Source organism: Poecilia reticulata, chromosome 10, assembly GCF_904066995.2.
Source record: "Poecilia reticulata chromosome 10, P_reticulata-male-v2, whole genome shotgun sequence".
Classification (NCBI taxonomy): domain Eukaryota; kingdom Metazoa; phylum Chordata; class Actinopteri; order Cyprinodontiformes; family Poeciliidae; genus Poecilia; species Poecilia reticulata.
In genome coordinates this window covers 11,329,361-11,346,869 of record NC_088839.1, presented here as the reverse complement: position 1 = coordinate 11,346,869, position 17,509 = coordinate 11,329,361, and the positions used below count along the sequence as shown (strand labels likewise).

The following is a 17,509-nucleotide window of genomic DNA, read 5'->3' as shown; positions in this document are numbered from 1 at the left end:
GTTCAAGAGTTTCACGGACCTCAGAACTTCAAGTGCCCTCACACACAGTCACATTACGTTTTTCATTAGCGTAAAAGCCGTGGACAGAAGTAAATACCTGAAATACATCACATTTGAATTTCATCTTTGAATTGATTAGGAAAAACAAATTAGCTCATGATGTTCACATCGCGAAGCGCCTTGAATAAGGAAAGTCAATTTGCCACAGCCTGCAACCTTGTACATCTACACCAAGGCCTTTGCATCCACAGTCCTTCCAAAGCCGCAGTTATTTCTGTCACCTGTACACATTCTTCCACCAAAACTTTTTTCGTTTCTCTCAACTTTCCGTTACGGTGCTTAGACACAGCCCTTTGGGAACAATTTCAGCAGTTCATCGTAGAGGGAGCCGATGTCTGTCTAAAAAACTTTCTAAAAGAATGTTGGTAGGTTTTTAATACCTGCAGGCCATAGAGAGCCATGCTTTTTCATATAATACACACACACACACACACATATATATATATATATATATATATATATATATATATATATATATATATATATATATATATATATATGTCTGCAGCACTTTTTTTATACACACACGTATATATATATATATTATATTATATTATATATATATATATATATATATATATATATATATATATATATATATATATATATATATATTTTTTTTTTTATCCCACTTGTTATACGCCTGTATTTAAACATAAATCTGCTCCGTCAGACATTTTCAACATATGTAGATTTTTGTGGCCCAATAACAGCATGTTGTAATAGGTTCATTAGCTCGAATAAAAACATTTAATTTAGGAGAGTACCATGGTAGTAGTGTGTGTGCATGTGTGGAGGCGGCGGAGGGGATGGATACACCCTCAGTCCAACACGCATCCCTTAAAAATACCCACTCATTCGTGGAGCGGAAGTTTTTAAGCGACCTTATCTGCAGCTTTATCTGAGCTGGAGATGTGCTGCAGAAAGACAGGTCAAAGGGGACCGCGGGGCTGCTGCAGGAAGGAGCATTAGGGATGTGAAACACATGCCAGGCCTTGTCATGTTCAATTTACAGTTGACAGAGTAAATTAGTGTCCATGTGTGAATACAGTTTTTGTTGTTTCGCCTTCTTTTGAGTTCATTTCGGCAACAAACTGCAGAAAAAAGACCCCCGACCCCACAAAAAAAAAAAAAAAAAAAAAAAAAAAATGCGGGAACTGCACTCTGACTCCGTGGAAATCAATCATGATGGGAACATTTCCCAACGTCTTGTTTTACTCTCTTTCCGCGATTATTATAGCAGGAGCGGGGCCAGTGTTGACTCTCGCACCGGCCGGGAAAGATTTTAGGGCCATTCATCAGCTGGCGAGGCGCACAAATCTTAAAAACTATAAACACCACAGCCGGCGTGGAGACAGGGGGACCCATTTACCCCGTGGCTGCGCTAAACGCTGGAGATAAAACAAACGATAATACTGTCTGCCTCCTGGGAGCGTCTCCACAGGCATTAATGCTCGCTTTAATGCCAGTGGAAGGAAAACCGCATGGAGGCCGTGCGTCCTTACGCACACAGAAATTGCCTATTACTGGTCACTGCAGGGATTTTGGTGGTTTGTGAGTATATATTTTCATTTATGAGGAGCATATTTTTGTTTCAGAATTTTTTTTTTCAGACACAATGGCATAAATTTAAATTCGACAAAGAAAAAAGTAAATAAATAAAGATTTTTACGTGAATAAATATTACGCCAGCCAAGAAAGTGTCATTCGTGACACTTTCTTAGGATTACCTGGCCGGCAGCGTGGGTGGGAGTGTGTGTGTGTGTGTGTGTGTGTGTGTGTGTGTGTGTGTGTGTGTGTGTGTGTGTGTGTGTGTGTGTGTGTGTGTGTGTGTGTGTGTGTGTGTGTGTGTGTGTGCGTGTGTGTGTGTGCGTGTGTGCGTGCGTGCGTGCGTGTGTGTTTGTGTGTGGATTTGTTGTCATCTGTTATCACATCCCGATAAGACAGACAGCGGCTCCAGAATCTCTTGGAGGCAGACAGCAGAGTGTGTCGCTCCCGGTTTCAGGTTCCGTGTTCAGGGACCCCAAACTGTTGTCTTAAATTTTTTTTTTTTTTTTTTTTTTGCGCCCTCCCAAACGCTTGTCTGCCGCGTTTCTCTACGAATAAACGACAATACCTACGCCTCGAAACACATAGCAACCACAAGAAACATTAACCTTTCCTAATTAGGCCACGTTATCAAAACCTGTGATCACTTATTCGCTTAATCAGGTCTGACGCACGGTGATTGGATAAATCGTCCCTCTTGGGAACTGAAGTCAGTTGAGCCCAAAATGTTGGGTTTTATCCACACACAAAAAAAAAAAAAAAAAAAAAACGAGCTCTACCTGAACACATCAGTCCTGCAATGAAACACGGTGGTGGCAGCATTATGTAGAGACACTCTTCTTATTGAGGAATAGGAAGCCAGATGGGAGATGGACACAGGTAAATCAGCCAAAGTTCATGTTCAACCATGAATAGTAGTAAACCAACAGCCCACTGTAAGAAACAAACAAAAAAATAAAACAACAAAAAAGTCTTTAAAGCACATTTTACTAATTTCTTGCAACCACAGAATTTTACCACAAAATACTGGCAAACACAGCTGCTGGTATTTTACTGTAAATTAGAGACGTTTTTTGTTAGTTTTTCTTTTTTTTTCGACAGTGGTTTTAATCAACGCATATTCAGGTGTTTGAATGGACCAGTCAAAGTCCAAAGATGGCAGATGCTCTTCATCCAGTCTGGGCTAAGAAGCAGCCCAAACTGGCTGTCATAACAAAAGTTATGCTAACAGCATTTTGTTAGCACAACTTTTTTTTACATATAAAAATGTAAAATAAATAAATAAAAAATAAAGTAATAATAATAAATGACGTACTGAACATGCTGTCTGGCATCACCTCACGTCATAGAACACATGCATTAGGTTAATCTCCTCTTCCTCCCTGCTCCTCCTCCCTGCGTCACAGCCAGGAGAGAGAAAGAGAGAGGCCCAGAAAGAAAGAAAGAAAAAACTTTGGAGACAAAGCTGACATCCAAAATGCACACTTCACTCAAGTCTGGTCTGGTTGACCAAACTAACACTTAAAACCAGTAAATATTCCCAGGCAGGAGAGTCTTTGTTGACATCTTTTTTTTTTTTTTTTTGTTTTGCTTCCACATGACAGTTTCATAGCTTTTTTTCCCACCCCCCTTCTTTCTCGTGCGTCTTTTTGGCAATGTTTCCCAGCCCCAGCACGTCCACACCCTTCTCTGTCAAGGATATATTAAACTTGGAGCAGAATCCCGACGTGATGGTATCTTCTCTTGACATTTCCCCGCGCATGGACTGCTCTGCCACCTCATCCTGCATGCTGGCCCGCTTGAAGCAGGAGCCTCTCCGGGACATGTCCACCGCCACCGCCGCCGCCTCCTCCGCCCTGTCTCCGCAGGACTTCCAAGACTCCAACAAGGCCGGCAGAGGCAACTTTGCGCCCACGTTTTACGGCAAATCGTACACGGGGATGGAAATGGAGAGGGGTGCGAAATCAGACGCGTTTGAGGAGAAACGAAGAAAAGGTGAGCAAAAAATCGCGGGCCTGCGTGCAAAAATTAGGGCACTTTACTTTGAGTAAATCCTCAAGGAGGAATTGAATAGCTTAATGCAAACAAGCAACAAGACTTCTAACAAGTGATTGGAATCGGCGTCAAATCTGTAAATGCGCGCGTTGCTCACCCGCAAATTTACGCTCATAAAAATGACCTTTATTGGGAATTATTCATAACATGAACTTTTAATCAACTACATCTGCTGGTAAATATGAAGTTAAAGAAAAAAAAAATGGATGACGTCCAACTAAATTAAATATAACCTTCCTGTCATTAAGACTCTTACTGAAGATGTTGGGGTCAGTCAGTCGTGATTTGTTGCTTGTGGACGTCAAGGATATGGATGCATTCAGATTGTGTTATGAAAGAAGACATCGATTTTGTAGAAGCTAAGAACTTTCAAAGGACTTGTAGATGAGAGTAAATACGTTTTAGAGACAGATTTATATCCATTTAATTTATTTTAACTTTCAACTTATTTAGCAACAACACTAATGCCCAAAGTAAAACTTTGCAACATGAGCTTCTTACCTCAGGGCAGCGGTTGCTAATGGCTGCATCTGGCATTGATCCAGTTGATTTTGCAGGTTTTCAAATTCACATTAAGGAAGATGATTCTGGATTGAGGATTTAGAAACATATGCTTTCGGTTCTTTATTTTTATTATTGATATTTAGTCGGTAAATATCGCCTTCTCTAAAGATTAAATCGTTAAAAAAAAGACAAAAAACCTAAATGTAATTTATTTAACAATTTTAATTAACCAGTTTTATTAATTTCATTTAATTAATTTGTTAAGCAAATGTATTTACGTGTTTAAAATTCATTTGTTTTTAGCTGTATAGCTTTCATGATTCTGCTCACTAAAATTAACCAACACGACAATGTCTGCAAATTGATGATATTGATTAAATTACAACAAAGTTTTTTTATTAGTGTAGCACCGTTTGATCATGTTGCTTCCACACCAATACCATGTCTGATGCAATAAAGTTGATGGAAACTCGCATTTAATTTTCGCTCTTTCTTGTCTGGGTTGTCGGAAGATTTCCGCGCCCCTGCCGGGCCTCTGGAGGACCCGAAGACCGAGGAGCTGGAGCGGACCAAGCCTCGGAGACGCAGGAAGCCGCGGGTCCTCTTCTCCCAGGCGCAGGTGTACGAGCTGGAGCGCCGCTTCAAGCAGCAGAGGTATCTGTCCGCCCCGGAGCGAGACCACCTGGCCGGGGTGCTCAAACTCACCCCGACCCAAGTGAAGATCTGGTTCCAGAACAGGAGGTACAAGTGCAAGCGACAGAGGCAGGACCAGAGCCTGGAGATGGTGTCCCTGCCGCCGCCCAGGAGGGTGTCGGTTCCGGTGCTGGTGCGGGACGGGAAGCCCTGCCTCGCCGGGGAAGCGGCCGCCTACAACCCTTCCTACAGCGTGGGCCCCATCAATCACTTCGCCTACAACAACTACCCGGCCTTCAGCAACTACACCGGGCCCGGATGCAACACAAACTACGCGTGCAGTTATCCTGCAGGCGCCATGCAGACTGTGCAGGGCCCGTCCGGCAACGGGAATTACGTGAACTTTGGGGTGGGAGACTTGAATAATGTCCAGAACACGTTTTCTCCCAGCAGCGGGGTGTCCTCGCTGCACGGCATCAGGACGTGGTAACGAAATCATCCAGTAGCAAAAGTTAGTTTGAGTGGATTCTGAGACTGCATGCGGATTTCTAAAGGTGTCCACACAGAAAGGAGTATTTATATAGCTCTGGCTATGCCTTTTGGGTTGTTCTTGTTTCTAGCACCAGGTTTTTTTGTTTTTGTTTGTTTGTTTGTTTGTTTGCTTTTCCCTAAGTAACTCAAACGTCATTTTTTGGCGCACTGTGTAATTTCTGCGTAAATGATAGTAGTAGTAATAATAATAATAAAAAAAAGGTTGAAACATAAGCTCACATATTCTACTTTTATTTTGAATTTCAAATTTGTCAGGACATTATAATAATAATAATAATAATTATTATTATTATTATTGTAAACATATTCAAACAGTTTGTTAAATTTAGAGAAAGAAAGCCTGTGGGTTTGCTTCATATATTTGTTGTACAAAATTCTCCCTGTAGGAAATAATTTTGAAGGACCTTGAGTTTTAAACAATGAAATGATTGAAATGAAATTATTTAAATTGGACATAAATGCAATGTTAACAATCATTAAATTCTAGCAGCCTTAGCTTTTAACAGACGTAGAGTTTAATCAAGGAAATTGGTGCAAACATCTATATGCTTATGATACTTTGAATGAATATTCCTGAGGAGATATTCAACAATTCCAAATTTGTTCCTAGGCAAATTGAAGGAAATTTGCATTTTAAGATCATTTTACTCCAGTTGATTAGCAAAGTTATGGTTTTGTATTAACTTACATACTAAGCACAAAAGATATTGTTTTGTCCATTTGTATTTTATGAATTAAAAAAGTAATTATAACCCCTATATAACTCATACAGGATCATGAGCTCAGTTAGCTTCCACAGTAGAGTCATAAATCACACAGAACAAGATTCTCAGTCAAATTCTAATCCAAACAAAGTAGTTAGTGTTCAGAGAGTTTAAAGTTAATCCAGTGTTCCATTTACAAATTAGATTTTTGGTTAAAACGCTGAATTTTTACTAATAAACACCCTTCAAGACTGACTTTTACAGTGTAGATATATACTTTGTTTTGGATATGTGGCTTGTATTATAAGTAAAAGTTAAGAACTGTCATGACTGTGGATGTGAAACTCGCCTTGACTGAGCAGGAACTGGAGTTTGAATCCAGCTTTACGTGGGTCGATCTTCTCAGCTAATGTTTTAGTCAAACTTGCCAGCAAAAGGAGCTTCGTCTAAGGTTTTATATGCAAAGCAACGGCATATAGAGGTTTACGGGCCTCTTGTTTGGAGCACAATCTAAAAAATACATTACAGTTTCAGTCTCATTTTCAACCTTAAGCAGAGTTCTCCGATTATTTTTTTGTGTGTTTTTTTTTACTTTCTTTTTTTTTTTTAGCACAGGAAGACAACGCAGATGAGCAAAAATTATTTCACAATCACTTAAAATTTATTTGACTCAACTGAGGGTCTTTTGTCTTCACAGCTCCCATACTTTTGGGTCAGGAAATATTAAAACACTTGAAGAAAACGTATGCGATTCATTTATCAAAAGACTCCCAACAATTTGCTTTCCCAAATTTTCCTCGGATTTGAAATAAAATTGGTGACTTAGTGGTGACCAAGAGGGAACTTTAAATACGACCCCGGTGTGTTAATGCCATCCTGACAGAATGAACTATAAACCCTCATAATGGAGATTAGTGGCCGTTAAAAACCCTGGCATGGTTCCTGTCAGGTTAAAATGTTCAAGTGGCTGTTAGAAAGCTTCAGTCATTTTTACTTAAACAAGGTGAAAAGGTTATTAAAAGTTTATTCATTTTTACAGCCGGCTGTCAGCCGACTTCGCTCTGTACACAAACGCTTAGAGGCCGCTGGGGGCAGAGCCGGCTGCCGGTCGCGACCTTGACCCGTAATAAACCTTTGAAGACAACTTGAAATGTGAAAAATACCGAAAAGATTTAAAAAGAAAAAAACCTGAAATCTATATTGTCAGCGTTTCAGGTGTACTTATTTCTCGCCCACACTGAGAAGTAGGTTTAAATAAATCTTACTTTAAAAGAATTAATTTGAACTGGACTCGGCAGTAGGAATGTGTGATTTATGGACTTTGGCACGTGCGTTTCTGGCTATTAATGTGTCTGCATGCAGTCAAAGCTTGACAAAAGCATCCCTTCAAAATTCAAACTGAACCAATAAATACATGAGATCACTACAGCCGTTAGGCTCAAAAGTGAAACTGTGCTCCTGAGAAGTAGGCTACACACGGTTTTTATTCAGTCAGGTTTTAAAAAGTAAACGACGAACCGACAGTAGACAAATTAGTCGAAAAGCAAAGTTAATCCTATTTTTTGACTGATAAAATAAACCTTTACAACCAAGTGACATTTATTGTAACAGTTTGCAAACATCTATCTGAATAAGTCTTAAATGGGATGGCTACTTATTGCCATTCTGTATGTCTAAGGCAAGTTACAAACTTTTCAAGTGTGTTAAAAACATAACTATTCAACTAAATGAGTTGGATTTTAAATCATCACGAAGGTAATTTTGCCCCTCTGGTTTATTCCGCACGCTAAAAAGAAACAAATAAAAAGATGGCTTGTGATAAAATGTTAAATCATATTATTGTTTTCCCTGACAACCAGCTAGGGTGTGCAGTTTTCAGGGAAGCTAACTTTCTACAAAGTTTGACTTTAGCATTAGATTTGTAGCTAAGCTAGCTGGAAACAAACTTTAAGTTTTTGCTGTAGCGCAGAAAAAAATTTCACCACAAATTTTAGAATAGCTCCTTTCGGTGAATGGATGTGTTAATCTATAATACAACTTTATTTAATCCATAATACAACCCATATAAACACAGCCGTCCACTGGCACCATGTGTATCAGAGGCAGAGCAGAAGCATCCTCAGTCCTTTCTACAGTGCAATATTAGTTTCAAGGGCTTGAAGAGCATCATCAGAAAATGAATAATACTTATTCTCGAGGGGAAATTATTCCCAAAACAACGCAAATGGATTCCTGTGCGTCACGCTTTTCATCTCAGGAAAAAGCTGCGTGTCAAACAAACGAGGAGCTGCTGAAGTTTCGGCCTCTCGTTTCGTGTGAGGGGGGAAACGTGCTCCCCATTGTGCTCTTCAGAGACCCTGACCCACTTGTTGAGATACAAACGAAACCACTCGATCAACAATATCTCTGTGCTAAATGGAAGAATAGTCTAATTTGCTCAACAGAGAGCACCAGGCCTCGTCTAAGTGTCCAGTTATATACGAACAGGAGAGGAGCAGCCTCAGCCCAACTGCCTCCACTTCAGATGAGAAGGAGATGCTTACGCGTCTCTCAGGTCTCTTCACACATACTCTGTCAGTCATCCTCTTTCAAACAATACACACAATCTGCAATTCAAATGTAAATACAGAAGCGGTAAATGTTTATTAAAAATCTGGCAAAAAAATAAATTAATTAATTACAAATAAAAATAATTCGTATGACAAACCAACAGGCAATGAAAAGCAGTTGCACAGAGGCTAGCAAGGTCATGTAGCTTCTCTGACCATCCTCTCCTCTGTGGTGTTGAAAAGGCGACGTCAGATAACGGCAGCGCACAAACCTAAAAATATCAACCCTCACTCATCCACCACCCACACTGGAATAAGAGGGCAGAGGGGGGGGGAGGGGGGGGGCTGTCGGAATAATCTGCTTTTCCGGGTCTTATCTGAAGAAAGGCAGCGGATGAATGTGGCTCTATCTCTGCCGGTGTGAACGGCGCTGCTGCTGCTTCAGTGCAGCACACAAAACCCTACTGGGTTTGAAGCCGGAATGAAACCTGAAACAAGTGCGGTCCCTCAAAAAAAACAAAAAAACAAAAGAAAAACATAAAAACATTTTGTCATTTTCGTAAAATAATGGGCAGTGTCTTTTTTTTTTTTTGTCAAAAGTAACTTTTTTTTTCCTTGCCTAAATCATCTTTTGGCATCAGAAGATGTTGCGAGATGTTTTTGTTTGTCCAAAAATCACTTTTGGGGAAAAAAATGACTTAAGCCATTATTTTACGAAGGTGACAATATTCGACATGGCAATTCAGAAAATCAGGAGACTTTTTAGCAGTTATAAATTATACATAATAGTAATTGTACAGAACTTGGTGACGAACAGCGTTGATACAAAAAGGTTCAAGTGTTTTTGCAAGTTGCTTATGCTGAATAATAAAAACTGGCAAACTCAGCTGCACAGAAACATTCAGCTCTGGATTTGCTTCCAAAATGCACATGCATGTAATTTCAGGTTACCATTTAAAATGAATCGACTATATTACAAACTATTGTAGTTTTAGAACTTTTATCAGACTAATTATCTGATGGAGAGAGAAAAAAACATGCATTGTTCTTGTGTATTTCCACCTCTAAGATCATTTAAGAACAAAAACAATAATGACGCACAAACACATTGTAATCTAGCTGGCCATTAAACCACAGATTTACATTTAAAGCACTGTTTTCTTTAGTGTGACAAACGTAAAGCTCAATAAATGAAACACTAAGAAGAACTGCAGACATGCAGGACTATCCTCCTATTTGCGAACAGAATTTTTCCAGAGCGGCTTGGAATTCACAGCGAACGTCAGCCAGCTATGGTAGGGAGATTCATCTGGATTGGGGGGGGGGGAATCCTCCGAAGCTTCTGGTCTACAGGAAAGGGAACAGCCTCTTTTTGAGGATGTAGAGAACCGTCGCAAAGAACAGAGCCAACGCCAAGAAGATGAGCAGCTTGTCAGTGAGCTCCCTGCGGTTGTACTTGGTGATGAGCTTCCTGCCCAGCTGGATGGTCCCAGTCATGGCTTTGAACTCCTCGTTCGTCTCTTGGATCGTTCTCGACGAGGTTGCTTGAACCAGGAATAATAATAATAATAAAAAAGGGGTGTTTATTATAATATCTTCTCTGAAAAGCAGAGCAGGATAAATTTTGACTTTTAACAAACCTAAGGTCGCTGCAATGTGTGAAGTGTTTGCAAAAGCATAAATCTGACGTTGGTGAAGTTAGCGTTTAGCAACCGGTCTTCCCGTGACTGACCTAGTGTTGTTATGGAGTCTTCGCTCTGCTGAACCTGCTGGGCCATCATCCGGCTGATGCTCATGAGGTTCTCTGTAATGTCGCTGGCACTTTGGGCGAGGCCCTCTTTGGTCATCTTCCTGAAATCCGAAAGCAGCTCTTTTAAAAAAACCAAAAAAACCCGAAAAGCTACTTTCTTCTGAAGAGAAAGCTGCGGTTCTATGATGTTTAAGGACAGAGCAGCAGGCTGCCCTCTCACCTCTTCCTCACGTCGCCATCGGCTCCATTAAGCAGTGCCTGCTTCTCCATTTTGTCCATGGACAGTTTGCTGGCGAGGTTGGCTTTCCTCCAGGCCGTCTGGTTGCTGCAAACAAAAGAATGTGTCCAATGAGCAGAAACGCACTCAGAAATATGAACAGAGCAAAAACACGGCCGGTTATCCAATGGCGATCACCTCAGCATCTGCTTTCTGTGTCCCTCTACTTGACTGAGCAAAGCCTGCTTGTCCGACTCTCTGTCTTGTTCCATCGCCATCCGCTCAAAGTCCTGATGAAACAGCAAAGCGACACGGACATTTTTGCGAAACGTGTTCTCACCAGAAGCAATGTTTTTTTTTTTTGTTTTCTCTCGTACCAAAAATAAATGAAGACTCTCACCTGAATCCTTAATCTGAGGTTGTGAAAGTGCTTTTTCACGTCCGTGTTTATTTCTGTCAGCTTGCTCTGAGGGCCGTCGCACTCCGTAATGTCCTGTCGAGACAAGATGGATGAGGCTGCACACATCCAGTACTGCATCACGTTAGGCGTAAAGGGATTCATGTGTTATTCTCCCCCAGCGCATGTTTCGTAAATGTTCGAAGAAGAATGAAATCCTGAGCGCAGGACAGAATATTACCGTAGGAAAAAAAAAAAAAAAAAGTCTAAAAAGAACTCCTCAAGAGTGGTTAATTTTATTCTAAAATAAATTTTAAAAAAAAGTTTTGAGATTCCCGAAAATAAAACAAATGTATTGGATTTAAAAAGAAATGAAGAAAAACATGTTTCAAAAGCGCCAAGAGTTAACTGTCTGACAAACGGTAGAGGAGTTTTAACAATAAAACTGAGAGAAATGAGAAATTACAAAACTGAGCACCTGAAACAAAACCTCTAGCCGTGATGAAATTGAAAATTAATTTTACTTTTATGAGTACGAGAAAAAAAAAATGATTGAGAAAACAATTAGATATTTTAAACTTGACCCAGGTCTAAGCACGTAGAATATTAGATGGACAATTATACCCCAAAAGAAACCAGAAGTTTAAGATTTCTACATAAAAAAGTAAAAAAAATATGAATAAAATATTCTTTATTCATCCATTCGTGCAAAAATAAAACCATATACTTTTTCAAACTGAACCCAGAACTGCACTTTTTGGATCGAGATTATACGCCAGCATAAAATATATATATATATATATATATATATATATATATATATATATATATATGTATATATATATACACACATAAATTTATATATATAATAATACAGGGATACAATTTAATCCGACCTTTCAAGTAAACTCATTGCATTTAATCTCCACTTTAATCCCTGTTTCCTTCACCTTACAAAATGCCTGTTTTAAATTCTATTAAGTTGAATGTGTAAATAATGAATAATCTAGCCAATAATTTATTGTCGGAATCTAAAAAAAAAATAGCAAAAAATATATCTTCAGCCCATATATGTATTTGAAACATTGCTATTAATAATCATAATACTCCACAAGTTCAAATATGTTTACCTGTGTATTCGATAGTACACAAGTCAGGGAGCATTTAATTTTCCTTTGAGATTAATAAAGTATTTCTGAATTTGAACCCTCTTTGTTGTTTCTTTCTAAACTTTGAAGCACACCTCTTTGATGAGACATTTAATTATACAATTATGCTAAATTTACACTTGCACACATATATAATCTCTATTTTTCCCCCGATTGTATGCTTCTTACACCAGTGTGAAAATTTGTTTTCATTGCGATTACTAATTCCCCCCCTACTCTTTGCAAGTATAAGAAACGCTAACAAAACGTCACCCCGTAGGACTGACGTAACCTTTCTAGAACAATTCATGACGTAGTCGGCTGACTTGGTACACATTTTTTGCACCTTTTATTTGCCATATGAAAAGTAACTACCTTCAAATACAGTTTAACAGTTAAGTTGTCGACATATGCAGTCACAAAATGCTGTTAGACTCGAGCCGTTACGTTTCTGATTTAGCATAAAGGCTAGCTGTTGTCCATGACAACCGAAAAGAGTAGCGTCCCCTAACATATCACTGGAGGGTCTTACCAGAGGAAAATTCGCACCTGGATGAGAGCCTTGATTTCCAAGTCATATTTGAGTATTTCTTGCTCACACACTCGGACGTGGACATCCGAAGTCGCCATGTTGCCAACGTAGCCGGCTACAACTACGGCAAGCAGGAAGCTGCCCTTTTCATACAGACAGTGTACACCATAGACGTAATATAAGGATAGACGCCTCATGGACCGCTCTCGCCTATTGTCGCTGACGAGATTTAGGGCGGCCATCTTGGAGCGGTACACCGCTCAACTCAGCGTTATGTGTTTAGCAGGCACAATGACGTATCTGCGCATTTAATCGATCATAACACGCTTTTTTGTTACCTGAAACCATATTCAAACATCTATCAAAGCTACATTTATAAACAATTGTATTATTTAAGTATGTTTTTAATACATAGTTCAGCATATTTAAATATGCTTAGTGGCTATTACAATAGAATAGGAATGGAATATTCTGATATTGATATATGATGACCAGATTACAAAGCACACAGCCATTCATAATATGTTTAATACATTATTTAGTAATATCAATACATATTTGTATAACTATACAAACACAATTAAATGATTAATAATGGCACAAATAATGATTAATACTGAATAATATATATTGAATACATGTTTATATGCATGTATGTATATACGTATATATATATATGTTTTTCAGCCGACGAGTTCTAGCTTCAGAGAGATTCAGCAGCTGAAATCGAGTCCAAAATCCGATGAGATTCATCCGTGCTGCAGTGAATCTGTCTGTCTTTATAGACATCTCCCTCTTCTTCCTCACATCATGTCTTTATGAAACTTTCAAAACAAAAACGGAAGATTTAGGATGTATCTTACTAGTGAAAGAATTACATATAAATAATAGTCTTTACCACCTGTGTAAACTTTGCTGGTGAATGTTATAACACATAATATAAGTTTTATAATATGTGTTACATTGTTTCATTTCTAATATAGGCTCGTGTCAGATAATCTAAGTCAATGTTAGAGAATAATAATTTTTTTTAGATTTACAGAATCTCAGTTAGGCTTCATAGCGGGGCTGAACCAGGATTACACCAAGCACTGTAGCTAATATTAGCTCTCGCCAGTGGATATAAATACAGTAAAGTAATATTCCAATCACAATATATACACAATAATACGTGTATATATTATTGTGTATAATATACACAATATATTATACACAATATTTTGTGTATAATATATTGTACACAATATATTATACACAATATTTTGTGTATAATATATTGTACACAATATATTACAATATATTGTACACAATACATTAGATTGCACAATATATTATATTGTGTACAATATAATACACATTATATTGTGTATTATAATATTGTAATACACAATATATTGTGTATTACAATATATTTATAATACAACAGGGATATTGTTGTTCATAGATCCGATCCGAACAATATCCCTCAGTGCTGAGGCATCTTTTGCAGTTTTGACTGAGCAAAGTAGGAGTACCGCTCCAAGATGGCCGCCGTATTTCCTGCGCCGGGGCAGCCAATGCGTGGTCTACTCTTATATTACGTCTATGGTGTACACACTGTACATCGAACGCAGAATTTTTTTCTAGATATCTAAAAGTACCTTGTACATGTTTCAAATCTTTTTTTAAGCATTATGATTAATTTTTGCTCAAGTTTATTAGAATGCCGTTGCATATATATTCAAATAAAAGAAAAAAACAAAAACAAATAAAAGTTCTTCATGGAAATAAGTAACAGAAAAAAACAAACAAACTAGGAACTTAGGAATTCATTAATTGGGACTTAAAATTTGTTTTATTCTTCATTAGCAAGAAAACAGAAACAAGTCAAGCTTGTGTCAACCTCAAAACAATTTAATTAAACATCATTCACACTCATATTACACACAATGTACACAACATATAAACACAGCAGCAAGTGAAGGCTGTTTTAATTTAAGGTTCAGAAAAATCAAGTAATATCTCTTAAATCTTTGAAGATAATTTTAAGCAAGGCACCCAGGTCAAACTCACTAAAAACTAAAGGCACAGAGTTCTTGGTGATCTGAGGAATGGTCTCCGGAAGGGCGTAGCATCAGTGCCCAGGCCATCGATGCTATAGAAAAACAATAGGAAACAGCTTCAGAAAGAAAACAAAACAAAACTGTTGAGCAAACATGATTTAAAAAAAGGTGAGCTGATGGGGAGACATTTACCTGCAAAGTAAGGAGTTCTTGAAATGCAAGTTAATCCCAAGCCCACCTTAGGTACTGGATGATCTCAGTGGATAGGGATGGACCAAAGAGTGGGTTTAGTTGAGCCAGAATTGCTATCAACCAGCTGATGGAGAGCACATACAAAAAGGTAACTTGTCAAGCTTTCAACTGTATTGAAAGGCATATTCTCAAAACCTCAAAACGGCCAATATATTATAAAAGGTTATTCAATATTTACGCTACACTGAGAGCTGTTCTAGGATGAAGACAGGAAAACAGCTTTGCATCTACTGCCCTCTTCTGGTCATTTGTGTGCAACATGCCAGAGCGATTATTAATTTTTCAAATATCCCGTGCATAGTTTATTGCACTCGTAATAAATAAGTAAATGGAATATAAACCAGATAGACTACAGAAGTTAGGTGTCCTGTGTAAATCTATTCACATTTTGTCATGACGCCACATGCTTCAATGTTTTTTTTTTTATCGGGATTTTATGTGACAGACAAGACAAAGTAGGGCATTGTAGTTAAATGAAATAAAAACAAAATGAACTTAAATTTCATACATTAAAATCTGAAAAGTGGGTCAAATATTTGTATTCTCTTGTCAATTCTCATACTCTCATTCTCATAAAAATTAGTTCAACCAACTGTCTGAAGTTACCCTAAATAGTCAATAGATCCTAAACGAGCATAATTTATTCCCAGTGTAACTCGTGAAGACCAAAGAATACACTTAGTTTGGACATTTCAGTGTCCTTTCAATCAGACATCTGAAAAATGTTTTCATTTAATCTGAGAAGCAGCCAACAGAACAGAAAACCTATTGAGGGCTGGGAAAGACTGTTGACAGATTCTTTGATCTCAAGGAGATTTACTCTCAGAGTAAAAGTTGGAAGAATCATACATGGTTATAAGAACAGCAACACCCGAAAATACGACAACACATCCAGACAAATGCATCCTCTTTCTGTTTCACAGCGTTGGGTTAAATGTAACGAATCATATGTAATGAACAACATATAGGAGGAAGCAGAAATCCTGGATGGAAATACTCACAAGAGGTAACAGCAGACTGCAGTTAGCACCAACATTGTGACAATAACTCTGCAAGAAAAAAAAGAAGAGAAAACGTCTTTTTTTTTTTTTAAATCTCGTGAGCCGAGGAGGAAAAAAGAAAGCAGCGATGCACTTTTAAGAACTGCTTCCATCTTTTTGAATACATTAAATGTGGAGTATTTATGTCTAAACGGATTATAGCGAAAGTGTTACGTATGACACAATAGCTTCATCATAAACAGTTAGTGAAATAAAGCTGGCTACATAAACACATAAGACTGTGAAATTAGCTTCAGGTAGCTAGCCTAAAGTTTTACAAGAACTTCGCAAACTTATGTAAGGCTTAAAAGTCAAGCCAAAGAAATGAGTTTAAAATGAACCTACTTTACAAAAAAAGCATTTTTTACGGAAAAAAGATCAAGTAGAAACTTTAAACTTATGTAGCTTTCTTTAAGTTGGCTCGATTTAGCTAATATGGGCTAACAAACTCACCCTCTGTTCGGTCCTTTGGGGATAAACCAGGGCACAACTCCTCCAACGATTCCCCAAAACAAAGTCATTACAGACATTACGATGGCAAACTGATCCACCATTATTTAAAACCCAGGAGTGTCTAAAAGTTGAAAACGTTAAACTTAAGCCAACTTCGGAGCTGTGTCCAAATGATATATCCTGTGACGGGGGAGCAGGCAGCACGTATCACATGACTCTGACAGAGGGAGGAAGTAAAGAGGCTGGCGGAGGAGCCGTCTATGTGCTGGAAAATAACCCCATTTAATATTGTGCATGTTTATTTTTAGCAGAGACTAGTCCTTTAAAAAAAACTAGAAGTATCTGCTGCTTATTTTGACGATATAGGGGGAAAAAACGCTTGAGGAATTTGTGATTAATCTTAAAATTGTATGCTGGAGTGCACAAAAAGTAGGACAGAGTATAACATATGTAATTGCACAGATTATGATGGTTTTCTTAGAATGATTTGCATTTATCAACGGTAAATTAATGTAATCTGAATCAACAGGTGATTATGTTTTGGACAGTAGCGTTTTTATAAATTATAAGCATTTTGTGACACCTACTGGTGACTTTGTGAAATTACACATTTACACAAAACAGGATTTTATTAAATTCAAGCGGATAGTGGTGCATGACCTCCAGTATTTTACGTTACTTAATTTTATGCTTCAATACTTCACTAGCATGTAAGTCTTGGCTGTTTATTTGCCATTTCGTACCTTAACTTCTATAGCTGTGCATCAATGTTATCGGATTTGGGCAATACTTAAATTGTTGCTATTCTGATTTATTATTTGCAATGTTCCTACATTAAAAACATACTTTTTGTATATAAATTTATTAAAGCATGGCCTAACAAAACACATTTTTACACTAAAATGAAATGAAAATGTATTAATTATGAAAAAAGTACAACACTAAATTGGTTCAGTGTCTTACAACCGTGCTGCTTAGCAGTAAATATGCTTTAAAATGTGAATTCATGATTGGAAAAACTGAAAAATAGTTCAGGCAGCAAAGGAAACAACTTTAATGTCATTCGGCCTCAA

General features: G+C 37.9%; 3 protein-coding genes across 3 annotated transcripts; 1 reads left to right on the top strand and 2 right to left on the bottom strand.

Annotated features, from left to right (window-relative positions):
* Positions 1–3,226: 3,226 nt before the first annotated feature.
* On the top strand, positions 3,227–5,701 carry nkx2.5 (NK2 homeobox 5). The gene is made up of 2 exons (XM_008419552.3): positions 3,227–3,603; positions 4,680–5,701. Exons 1-2 carry the CDS (start codon positions 3,264–3,266, stop codon positions 5,288–5,290), a joined length of 951 nt encoding a protein of 316 aa, XP_008417774.2. The 5' UTR covers positions 3,227–3,263; the 3' UTR covers positions 5,291–5,701.
* A 2,973-nt stretch (positions 5,702–8,674) lies between these two features.
* On the bottom strand, positions 8,675–12,983 carry bnip1a (BCL2 interacting protein 1a). The gene is made up of 6 exons (XM_008419553.3): positions 12,667–12,983; positions 10,973–11,065; positions 10,771–10,862; positions 10,576–10,680; positions 10,338–10,456; positions 8,675–10,149 (listed from the first exon to the last, which is right to left on the bottom strand). The coding sequence occupies exons 1-6, from the start codon at positions 12,889–12,891 to the stop codon at positions 9,953–9,955; spliced, it is 831 nt and encodes a 276-aa protein (XP_008417775.3). The 5' UTR covers positions 12,892–12,983; the 3' UTR covers positions 8,675–9,952.
* A 1,538-nt stretch (positions 12,984–14,521) lies between these two features.
* Positions 14,522–16,682, bottom strand: atp6v0e1 (ATPase H+ transporting V0 subunit e1). The gene is made up of 4 exons (XM_017306977.2): positions 16,437–16,682; positions 15,945–15,992; positions 14,884–15,007; positions 14,522–14,783 (listed from the first exon to the last, which is right to left on the bottom strand). The coding sequence occupies exons 1-3, from the start codon at positions 16,535–16,537 to the stop codon at positions 14,914–14,916; spliced, it is 243 nt and encodes an 80-aa protein (XP_017162466.1). The 5' UTR covers positions 16,538–16,682; the 3' UTR covers positions 14,522–14,783; positions 14,884–14,913.
* Positions 16,683–17,509: the final 827 nt, after the last annotated feature.